Consider the following 13,006-nt stretch of genomic DNA (forward strand, 5'->3'; position numbering starts at 1 on the left):
AATGGCCTAATAGCTGTAAAGTAACAGTAATAGACTAAATAAGGCTGAATAAAGGTGTGTTGACTACATGACACATTTATGTTGTCTTATGTGCAACCTTTCCATATTTTGTAAAGATTTAACAAATAGAATTAGAAAATGAACATCAGTTTAAGGCTATGGAACAACGAGAGTGTGATTATTTTTTAGGAATTAAAAAGGTGATAAAAAGACAAGGAGGCACTAAGACCCAGAGGACAGCACCCTCCCTCAAACTAGAAGATCATGGTTATCAAAGCTGCAACTTTTGCATCAGAGCCCTATAAAAAGCAAGAACCCTGCGACCGCCTATCAGTGAAACCTATGAAAAATTGCAGCCGCTTGCGGGCAAAGTATCTACCTTTTAAAGATGACTCGTTTGTGGACGTGAAGCGAGAGGAGCGCTGAAGAAGCATGCAGGGATGTTCTTACACAACTTCTGGGATGCTTTATATCGCGCGATTCTGCAACATGTGCGCCCGCAGCTGATTTTTATTTTTCTTAGAGACCGAAGTTTGAGAATCAGAATGAAGCAGAAAGGCGTCTTCGCGTGTCACAGAAGGAAAGCCTCCACGAGCGTTCGTCTGCACCTGATGCTGGAGCTGACAGAAATCATGAAGCGCAGAAAATACTGCTTTATTCCCAAAATATGAAAAACGCGTGTCTGCTGGGATGGAGCGCAGCGGTCATTTCAAACCAACCCCTGGCCATTTCGAGGTTTTGAATGTCTCGACCGGCGCCAATGTGACTTTAACGCCTAAAACGGACGGAAAACAAGAAAGTTTCGCCTTCCAAGTCACCTTAGCTTCGGTTCTCGGTCTCATCACTCTCGCGACTATATTAAGCAACGCTTTTGTCATCGCCACCATTTCCCAGTCCAGAAAGCTCCAGACGCCGGCGAACTTCTTGATCGCGTCCCTGGCCGTCACGGACCTTCTGGTGTCGGTGCTCGTGATGCCCATTTGCGTGCTTTACACGGTCACGCACGTGTGGTCGCTCGGGCAGGTTATCTGCGACATCTGGCTGTCCTCAGATATCACCTGTTGCACCGCGTCCATTCTTCACCTCTGCGTGATCGCCTTGGATCGATACTGGGCTATAACGGACGCGGTCGAGTACGCCAAGAAACGCACCCAAGCGCGCGCCGCGGGCATGGTGGCGACCGCCTGGATCATCGCCATCTCCATCTCCCTGCCGCCTTTCTTTTGGAGGCAGGTGAAGGCAGGGGAGCTCACCACCTGCTCGGTCAACACGGACCACATCTTTTACACCATCTACTCCACTTTTGGGGCTTTCTATATCCCTACGCTGCTGCTCATCGCCCTGTACGGGCGGATTTACGTGGAGGCGAGGAAGCGCATTTTGAAGCAGTCGCCCAAAAAAGCTGGGAAAAGACTCACTTCGGCGCATCTGAGCACTAATTCGCCCGCTTCGGTGGCATCGACTTCTCCTTTGCATTGTGGAAGGCAAGACCTGTGCTCGGACAGCGGGTCTCTGGGCAGTGACAATCAAATTAGAGTAACCGTGTCCGATTCACTTCTGGAGAAAAAGAGAATCTCGGCTGCGCGGGAGAGGAAAGCCACCAAAACCCTGGGCGTTATTTTAGGAGCCTACATTGTGTGCTGGTTGCCGTTTTTCATTTACACACTGCTGGATCCTCTCTGTCCGTCCTGCTTTTACGCAGAACTCTTTGACTTTTTCAATTGGCTCGGCTATATCAACTCACTGATCAACCCAATAATATACACCATGTCGAATGACGACTTTAAAAAAGCTTTTCACAAACTCATAAGCTTTCGATGTTGTAGACGACAGTAAAATAGATAAATAAGTATAATGGTCAGTCAGTCGGTCATTACCGCAGGTGATGAACGCTTGACGCCGATTGGATGACAGACATCCTAAGGTGTTTATTGTTGTTCTGCACCTGCGGGGATTTGAAGCTGTTCCAGTTCATTACAGTCCCTTATCATTATTTCATGTTTTTTTTAATAGCACAGAATATAAAAACAGACAAACGCGCGGCCAACAAATAAATGACAGACAGTAGGATCAAAATGACAAATTATTTCGATTTTGTCTAAACTAATTAATCTAATAGCCTCGCTGTTTGTAATTATGCTGCTGTCTATTAGCATTGCCGAGAGCCGCGGCAGACGCGGGTATAATCACAGGCGCGCTCCCTCCCTCTCGCTTTCTGTCACAAACACAACCCCGTTTACTCCAAAAACTGCTTAGAAACAGCCCAAGCCTCGGTTTATAGTTCAATAAGTGACACTTTCGAAATAGCAAGGCGCGAAAAACGAGCGTTTTGAAAGAATCTGAGGTAAACGCATTAAAAACCAACACGGTAGCCATTGTGTAAGCGAAATGATTGACTTCCGATTCGGCGATGTGGAAAAACTGACACGTGACTGCGTATTATTCGACTTATTAAACGCTTACTTCACCGGTGACGAGTTTACGTATGAAACGTCATGCGGTTTTATTACTTTTCTTTTAAAATCCTATTATTCCCGGGATTCACATCACACCAATCCATAGGAAATTGCCATCTTAATCACGGGTCCTGATAATGACCGTCTGACTGCATATTGTGTCATTACCTTAAAAATAAAAAGAACGATTGAACACATAAATGAAAAAGAACACGTAACGGTTGTCGAGTTGATATTATATTAGCTTACTTGTAGAGACGACAAAACATGAGCACAGATACGCAGGAAAGAGTGTTTCTAGATGAGCGGTCACCCAGACCGACCAATCAGTATCAAAAATCCCAGACAGCCGTGTAATAAACTGTTATGTGGGCCTCGTTTGACATAGCATACGCAGGCTGCTCTTTCAAAACTGAGAAGAATGTACAATGACTTTGGATTTCGTAATAGTGCTTTGACAGCTTGTGGTCAACCAGTCGCTAATTAATAACGCAAACTGTGTAAAAAGCTTCATTGTCTATAAAATGTGCAATTCAAATGCTCTTATGTGATCACTGCCTATAGCTGCTGACTGATCCTAAACTTAATAAATAAGTTGGGTAATCCATTTGCTTGTGCTCACATCCAATACGTCTTTCGTCTTGTGTTACAGTTGATTAAACGTCTACCTTAGACTGAAATAATGAATAAAGGCCAACCGAGGGTGAAGTATTGTGACTAAATCTAGCATCGGTGTGGCTTTCGGCTCCCAAAACGCGGGTGTTTTGGTGAGAAGTCCTTGTTTGCGGTGGGAATTGATACCGAGGTCAAGTACTCACTATACAAACATCAGAAGTACAGCAAGAGTTCAAGTGCCTCAGGCAGAGTTAAACCGGCCAGACAAGAGGTCCTCGAGATTTAGATGTAAACCGAGACCTACTTCTAACCCAAATTATGCTCAATGCAACTCATAAGTCATATTATCTGTCAGTTGGCAGTATGAGAGATCACTGAGTAACTGAGAATGACACGTCTACGGCAGGAGGTGAGTAATACGTCAAATACGCACTAGAAAAGAGCTGAGGGGGAGATATCGACCTGCCGAGCCCATATGGAGGTGACGGGGAAAGATCACTGCAAAGCCCTAGCATATCGCGAAAAGGCACGTTTGATATTTCCCACAATTCTGCTTTTCCACAATGAGCCTGTTCCCTTCAACCCTGTCTTTCTATGTGCAGTCATGGTGGATATTGATTTAGTTATCACGCCGCAAAAACCTCCTACAGCAGCTAGTGAAATTGGGGCCATTTTTAAGCAGGGGACCAATGGACTAGAAACTGACATGAAAATCATCATGAAAATGGAAATCATGCTGATATTTTCGCTGGTTTTTGGAGCGCGGACCCATTTAATGCCTGCGAATTTGATGTGAAGTGAGTTTTAAAGACCTAATTTTACAGCTTGAATGCTTAACGCCATGCAAACACCCCGCAATAAGTGTAAGCTGTCTTGTCAGAACCGCTTAACAGTGAATCGCAAATTAGCTCTCAGAAAGCAACGGTGGCGGAAAAGAAAGTGAAATGATGGGATAAATGCATTTTTTTTCTAACCATATTGGTCTTTTTGGAGTATGCTGATTAATGTGTTTTATCGTGAGTAGTATTAGTATAAAATGACTTGGACAGGCTTGGAGGAGCTGTTAATTATTTGTTTGTTGGTTGGTTTAATTCATTTGAATTTAATCTCTCGTCTCTGCCATTTATCTTTTCTTCAGAACCCATTAAAAGTAGTAGATTTAATACTATGCAAAATAAATCTTGCATTTCTGTCATAGGCCGTTGCTGTTATTAAATGTTTTTTTATTGTTTTTTTATTTAATATCATTCAAACTGATATTAATATTTGGTTATAGCACATGAATCATCTTAAATAAAGTTCTTTTTTCCTTCCTTATCCTTAATGTCCTCTGTGAATGGAACATTAATCATGAGCAAACAGAGAAGCACTCATTTGCAGGCATATGATTACCACTTGTCTTTGATAACATATGACCTTGATATAATCAACATACAAATCAGGCATATATTGCAAACATGTTCTGCATATACAGTATGCCTGAACGTGCACTCTCACAAAAAAAACAGCAGCATTACTGCAAGCTGTCATTAATCTTTGAACTAATCTTCAAATGTTTTTAGATTTGCTGGACGTTAACCTTCATCACGTTCACATTTCTAAAGGTATCATTTATGGTAGATACTCTTCCTCGCCTGCTACTAAACACCAGCTGTTCGTTCACAATTGAAAACACACCCATCTGCTTTGCAAGTACACTAAACGGGCCATATGTATCTATGTAACAATGTTAACATGTTTTCATATCACATCGTATTGTTCAAATGATTCTAATCTGGTTTTGTCACTATGACGCAGTTAAAAGGTTCAGGATATTTGCTCGCCTTCATATCATTCCAAACCTGTATGGCTCTACAAGTCAATCTCGTGAGAAAATAAATATTTTACAAGGTAGCAATTTCATATTAATTGGCTTGACGTGATACAAAAACGTAATCCCACAAATAAGATAAGAAGTTAAACAGCTACCAAGTTTGTAGTTAGAAACTGATGTTAGAAAGCATTGGAATTTCTTTCTTTAATGGAACACGTTTATCAGAATGTCCTGGCTGCTCCGTTTCGTACAATTATTAAAGACATGGATAATCAACTTCCCAAAACAGCTGAAAAAACAAATTGACAATTTAATATGTCCATACAACTTCTGCACTACATTACAAGTTATCTGAAGCCCTGCAATAGCTTTGTGTGAAGAACTGACCAAAACATTTAGCTAAAAATCACTTAAAATCCCATTTACATTCACTTACATTCAAAAATGGTGTAAAGACATCAGAAAGCTATTGTGTGTGGTTTGAAAAGGTAATATTTTTAGAGTTATTACGCCGACAAGATTAAATGACAACAGAATTGTTATTCTGGAGTGAGCTATGCCTATGTCTAAGAACACATATCACTCTTTATATGTCATGCTATCTGCTCACGCACATAGATCACGTCTGTACATCAATCATGTGTCAGGCCTATCAGTTTTTTTTTTTCCTGAGTATATCTGCATCCACAGAGTATACACTTATGGTTCATAAAGTGCAACATCCAGATATAGTTCACAAGAAAGGTTGTAGAATGCAACAATGCACCAGCAGGAACCAGCACACTGCATTTATACATAAAATCAATGTCAAAGATGAGCCTTTGCAAAATACTGGGCTGTACAGCTCATTTTCTGCTAGCTGAAGTAATATTAATGCCAAAAAGCCTCTTTTTTTTTTTCTTCAAATGCCATTCCTTGAGATTGACAGATACCTATGTTTACTTGTTGGACTGGCTTATTATCAGCCTTATACTATTTTATCGCTTTATATCTTTGCTGCGCCTCTGCATTATTCACGCCTAGGATTATTCATTTCACAAGATGAAGTATGGAAATACATTCAGTATGTTCAAAAACGGGGCTTTACGTCAAGAAACATTTAGGCATTTGTCTTACGAAGGCTATGCAGATAATGAGTTTAGCACAGGCCATTAATCCATTATATTTCTACATGGTCCATAACAGACAGCAATCACCAGTTCAGTAAATGTCAAGACAAAAAGTCATTAATTCTGATCCAAACACTCGCTCAGAGACAGAGGTCTTCATCTTGACGTCTGACATTCATACGCTTAAGGGAGGAAGTCCGCTCCGTAGCGCCGGCATCTTTGAAGCGACGCGTCGTGAATGCCACGTTATTCAAGCGCTTTTAATGACAATTCCACTTTTAAGCATTCAGTATAGCATGCATCTTATCTTTCTCGAGGATATTTTGACATTTCAAATGGCACAATCTTGTCTCAAAGGAGCAGAGACGTCACAAATAATGCATTTTACAATCTGCGAAAGTCTAGCCCGTCTGCCGTCTCTCTGTTTAGAGAGATTTTAAAATCGTTTCAGCTCTATTAGCGGATGAGCTCTTTCTTATACCACGCCATTAATTAACAGTTGAAGACACAATACAGAAAAAGCACATAAGAGATCAAATCTGCTGGGGAAAATGCTCACATAGAAAGTCAACATGATGGGTAAATTAATATCTGCTCTTCATTTACAAACATTTACATATGAAAAATAGAGGTCATCCTTATAATCACACGATAATCCCTTCACATCGGCGTCAGCTATTCTGGTTGTGCCTGTGTTTCAATGCATATCAAAGAGACTTGACTCTCAACGTGGTTAGCATAGCTGAATAGATCGAATGTGAAACGGCTGGAGTCACAGCTGTAACAACCACAGCCATATTCAAATTGGATTTTAGCCATTATGTGTTTTGAAAATGTTGATTCGTAAAGGATAGTTCCGAATATAATAGGATCAAATTTACTCGTCGAGTTGTTCCAAACCTGCAGGAATATCTTTCTTCTGTTGAACGTAAAGGATTGATATTTTGAAGGATGTTGGTTACCGGTAGCTGTTGACTTTTATAGTATGGGGGGAAAAAAACCCCACAGGGAATGTCAATGGCTATCAGCAACTGTTTGGTTACCAAGTATCTTATGTGTTCAACAAGAGAAAGTCATACAGGATTAAAATCATATAGATTTTGGGGAAAACTATCCCTTTAAATGATAACCTTTGGACCCCATAAAGAATTGCTATAATGACATCAAACATCACTGACATCAACCTATGACAAACGGGATGACATTCAATGGCACATGTTGGATGTCACCAAAGTAGATGTGGTCCATTTTGCAACTTATCTACAAAGATCATTTTTCTTCAGCAGGGTTATTTGTTACATAAATCTACGAAATAAAAATGCCTATACTTGCAGTGTATGGCAGGAAAAAGTCCCCTTATGAATCTTAATAACTGTGAGAGCTTCCGCAAATCATGTCCATAGGGGTATTGTGTTTTCTTTTATCAGAACAAATGATGTGACATTCATAGATACATAACCGCATGTAACGTCTCGCTGATTTGAAACATCCTCATTTATGGAAAGCTAGGTTTTTTGGTCTACCTTAGGAAGCATGCGGTATCAGGGGAAATATATTCCTCCATTAAACTTATGATGTGTAGTAGTTTCAGTGCTGCAACACAACCAGCAAACCAGCGCTGCTATTCTGAGAGGGCTGACTCTTATGCAGGGGTGTAAAGTACTTGAGTAATTGCACTTCATTTCTATACTTTTACATTAAGGCATTTAGCAGATGCTCTTATGCAGAGCGACTTGCAAAAGTGCTTTAGCGTCGCATATGAGACCATTGTGATCAACAGATGGCAAGCAAACTATTTGGAATGCTAATAACTATGAACACAAACAAACACTATTAGAATAATAACCCTTTATGTTTTCATGGAATTTATGCTTAAAAAATGACACTGTAGGTCATGCATGTATATTTTTGAAGTGGATGAAAAAGTTGTCTGCATTTTAAATGTATTTTGGTTTAGGTTTTAGGTGAAAGGTTGTGATCCACTTATTTATTTGTCACAAAATACTTCTATTGAAATATTTATCTACATATTTAAATGAATCAAATTCTAAATTCTGAAAAAAGTATGACATATTCCACAAAAACATAAACATGCAACGATGCTGAAATTTCAGCTTGACATCACAGGAATAAATTAGATTTCAAAATAGATTTAAACAGAAAACAGGCATTTTGAATGATGATATTGCACCCAGGTATTTTTTATTAAATAAATGCGGCCATGGAGAAGCATTTTTAAATAGTATTATATATAAAATCATACGTTGTCTGAAAATCTTTAAAACATAAAATGCAAAAAGCCCCAACTTATGATAATTTGTCCTTGTAAATAGATTTGTCTCATAACTACTGTATTTAATTATATGAAACTGTAGAGCTGATTTTAACATTTACCTGACAGGTGGTTTGCCCTTGAGCTCTCCACAGAAGAGTGAGAAAACTGTGATTGAACAGGTTCTTTTTACTGCATCAAAGTTACTTTAATGTGAAAATCTCTACTGTCTCTTAATTTCATCATTCAGTTTCAAACGGCTTTTTACTTTTAAATACCTACATACGAAACTTTTACTCCAGTATGCTTCAACTAGATACTTAGACTTTTAATTTTCCCATTGATTTGAGTCCAAAACGAGTCCAGCATTCTGTTTACAATAAAGAAACCTCTCAATGGCTAAGCAACCGGAACGATGGCATTAAAATAAATGAAAATGATTGGCTTCGGTAAACGCTCCACCGTCATTATGTCACACCAGCATGTGGAAATGTCATTTGGTCAATGACTCTGCGTTAGTTCCGAAAATGCTTTCATTTCGACGTGACATCAAATCTTCAAGGACGCTGAATTCGGTCTGCTAGGAGCGAGAGTCAAATTTGAAATTCTTCTCTCCATAGCACAGAGTCATTACTCTGGTCTGCTGAAGTTTCCTGGGGGCAGCGCATCTCGGCTCTTCATAGCACATATAGATTTAGAGTGGCTTCACCAGGCGCAGTCATAAATATACCGCTGGAAAAAGCATTTTGCAAGGCCGTGTGATGGCTTGTTTGAAAACAGGGGATTTCGGTGATTTCAGTGCCTACGTTTTGAGTCATGGCGATGTCAGCCTATGGTCACTGTAACAGCATCTATTATGCTTCTCATTTTCAGAACAGATGGCCATATTCAGGGCAATTTCCACTGTTTACAATTCACCTTGCATGTACTCTAGACAGCCGGCCATTTATCTAAGCAATCAGAGTTGCTATTCACTAATGGCTCGAGTGAAAGTGCATTTCAATGACTTCTTTCCTCAGATATGACATGAGATTGAACATAATATATTACATATGCACTGTACTCACTGTACGCTCATAGATAGAGCTGGATATATAATGTATATGGGATGTGTTTACGTAAACCGAACAGAAATATTATTTCTACCATAAATCAAACCGACATACGACAGGGAGTGATGCATGCTGAAGGATTTGGTTTTCCGTTATATGCATACACATAGACGAAAGGTTTAATTTAATTAAAGTTTGCCCCCTGGTGGTTTTAAAGCACACCCTATTACTATGAAACCGGATCTATACAAATCTCACAATCTTGCGTTCGGTCTGTGTGGTCTTTTCATTGCATGTATGAAATATTGAGCTCAATAACATGATTGATTTTCTTCGTCTCACCCACTTTTGCAGACAAGAAGGGCTCAATCAATCACAGAGTATCTGAAAACCCTGGCTGAATGCGCATTGCAAAATAAGTAGGTTGAGTTTGATAGCTCAGTCGTGACATGAGCTCAATCTCCAGCCAAAGCAATACCCACGATCGCCCATAGGAGAAGCCTGGAGCTGCGAGAGCTCAACGTGTGACAGCATCTGAATGGGGTTGGTTAAGATTCGGCCACATCTGTCAAGAGAAGCTGCCCATCACATGATATAACACAATTATAATGTAATCATTTTGCCTAAAATAAGCCCGGAGGAGCTTTCCTCATTGTATTGCTTTCTTTTTAGAGTAAACCACAGCTGGTGATCATGATTAGCGTAGAAGATGAAGAAGAAGAAGTCTTAAAAAAAAAAAAAAAAAAACCTGCCAAATGTATAAAAGAGACTGAGTCAAAGTCAAAATAAAACAGAAGTTGTATTAAATGTTGTCATGAGCCTAAAATCATCTAAACAATTCAAAACAATTTCTGTCAAATATAAGACATAAAATATATAAATATAAATATAAATTTTATAGTTTATAATTGATCTTTAGCCTCAGGTATTTTGGTATCAAATTAAACTAAATGAAAAAGTTATTTTGGCATATATAAAAAAAATCATATGTGGAAGAAAATGTTTTTTCTTCAATACACAATGGCCATAATTATTGGTACCTCTAGAAATTCTCATGATTAAAATATCTCTCCAATTTAAATTTGCATTTATCATCACACCAGGGTGACTAACATTAAATTAACCAGCCCTGGCTTCCTGTTTCACAGGAATATAAATAGGAGGAAAAAACAAAGGCCAAATTCCCTGTCTCATTAATCACAATGAGTACAATCAAAGAATATAGTTCTAATGCGCAACAAAAGTTTGTTATTATTCACAAAAAAGTAGAAAGTAGCTGTAAAAAAGAGCTAAAGCATTAAAAAATTTTAATCAACAGAAAACGTTACAAATCTGCCTGAAAGAGGACCTGAACACTCTCTGATCTCCCGTTAGATGTTCTCCAAACTCTTCAGGCATTACAGGTGAAGACTTTGTTATCTTGGAAACAGGAGGCTGCAAAAAGTATTAAATAAAGATGGCGTGATTAATTGCGCCCAATGCTTATTAGAAAAAAAAAATTCCATTCATTTAAAATTGTTATTCTCCAATGAAAGGTAAGATTTTTAAAATATGTTTTTTTTTATTTGAGTCTTTGATCACATTTACCAAGGGTATGAATAATTTTGAGCTATATATTGCTCCAACTATACATTGGCTATATATAATGTTTAATATTAATGTAAATGTGTTGTATGGTCTAGTTTTAGATATAGTTAATTATATTAGCCAGAATAAGGAAGCGGGCAAGGGTTGGAGTCAAGATCTAAAAACAGTATAAAATAAAATAATAGCTGTCAAATATATAAGGGTCAACACAAATGCTTCTAACTTTCTAGAAGTGATTTTGTATGTTGACAGCAAAGTTCAAAACTATGAACAAAACAGCTTTTGAAATTATGACAGATAAAAAACAACAACAATAATAATATTTTAGGACATGCTTTTACATGTTAAGAGTGAAGTGTATCTCTTTTTGTTCCCCTAGGCAAGCCTAGAAAGTTGTCGATAAAAAAATGATCTCGTATAAAAGATTACTTTGGAATCTCGCATGCAAAGATGAACGTATGTATGTATGTCACGCAGAATGGGGTGAAATAATGAGAGCTGTATCCAGGGATTATGACAGTGACAATTCAGTCCGTCACTGTCATCCATCAATATAAAGCTCTGTCAGAGGACACACGGAGGAGAGTGTTCTGTCGCAGGAGAGATGTGCTGACTCCAGACAGCTGCCCGGACAGTCACTCACTCCAGGTTAATTGAAGTTCACCCTTTTGATTGGTCAGTGATGGAACTCATTAGCATAGGTGAGAAGGTCAGCCTGCTTTGCATTTGAGCTCATTTTTACGGCTCTTAATAGAATCAGGCTCCCGAAGACAATTAAACGCAGAAAGGTCGGCTGACTGATTTTCCTGACTTTCTTGCTTTACCGCATATGCATTGCCGGTACTCTATCCCTGGACTTTTCGGGCCATCAAGACAGATGAATTAACTCCACTGTTGGATAGGTGAATTCAAAAACCGCATTGCAGAGATCTGTCATTGAGCCGAGGTTATTAGTCAGAATAGGATTTTCCTCTGATTCTGTTTTAAAAGCAGAAAATGAAAGCAGCTGGTCGGGGTGTCCTGAATGCTCAATGAGGTCCAACTGTCTAATAAGTCACAGACCACATTGAAAACCTGCGGTCTAATTTGAAAATTAAATGGATTTCAAAAATCTGATTTAAACCAGGAAATAAGCTGAAAGGTTTTTCAAAAATTTGAAGAAAGAAATATGACATAAAAATTCATCATTACGATTCTGTCATAGGTCACTAATCAAATAATAAGGAGATAGATTTGTGACACCGATTTATTGTTCTAACTTCCACTGAAGTTCTCAAATCATTTCAGAAAAATCAGGTTTCACGCGTTAACGCTGTTATCAGAAAAAAAAAGAGAGATTCTGAAAAATGTACGTTAATCGATCAATTCATTATTGTCCTGAATATACAATGTGGAGTAAAAAAACTGAAAGTACAAAAAATAATATTTATTAGTGGTCTCTATACTATAGACATTTTGGTGTCAAAATAATAACATTGGCACAAGAATTATAATCTACTGCATAAATAAACTAATTAAAAGTGAAGATCACAAAAATGTACATGGTTACCAAACCTTTCACTATAGTGCCAAAACAATCAGTTCCTCAGTGGTTCTTCAGGGTGGTTGAGGTGCATACAGTACCCATTAAACCCCTCCATGTACAGTTATTTAAAGGCTTAGTATTAGTAGGGGAAAGAATAAAAACACACATTAAAATACAGGGTATTTCCTAAAGGTAATGTCATTTCTTTTTGCTTCCTTTCTTTTAGGCCCCCTGTAAGAAAATATTTAAAGTCCCCTATACAGATAAGAAACATTTTGACCTCAGAAAAGCATAAAAGAGAATCAAAAGAGCTTTTGCCATTGTAGAAAATTCCCATTCATAGCATACATAAGAGAATGGAGTGACATATCTAAAATAATTCTACATAGCCCCGTTCGACAAAGTGGTTCCTCTATGATTACGAGGCAATGAACCACAGTTAGTGCCATTTAGCATCTTTTTTAAAGTGCAGTTATTACAGTTGATCTTACTAAAATAAAAATGGGGTAATGTAGTCTTAGCCAGTAGGCTACATATGAAAATAATTTACATTCTAAGCTTACACTGTTTGCATAGT

General features: G+C 38.4%; 1 protein-coding gene across 1 annotated transcript; it reads left to right on the forward strand.

Moving 5' to 3' along the window:
- Positions 1-269: 269 nt before the first annotated feature.
- Positions 270-4,388, forward strand: htr1b (5-hydroxytryptamine (serotonin) receptor 1B). The gene has a single exon (XM_043262351.1). The coding sequence runs from the start codon at positions 691-693 to the stop codon at positions 1,834-1,836; it is 1,146 nt and encodes a 381-aa protein (XP_043118286.1). The 5' UTR covers positions 270-690; the 3' UTR covers positions 1,837-4,388.
- Positions 4,389-13,006: the final 8,618 nt, after the last annotated feature.

The sequence above is a fragment of the Puntigrus tetrazona genome, chromosome 17, assembly GCF_018831695.1.
Source record: "Puntigrus tetrazona isolate hp1 chromosome 17, ASM1883169v1, whole genome shotgun sequence".
NCBI classification, from domain to species: Eukaryota; Metazoa; Chordata; class Actinopteri; order Cypriniformes; family Cyprinidae; genus Puntigrus; species Puntigrus tetrazona.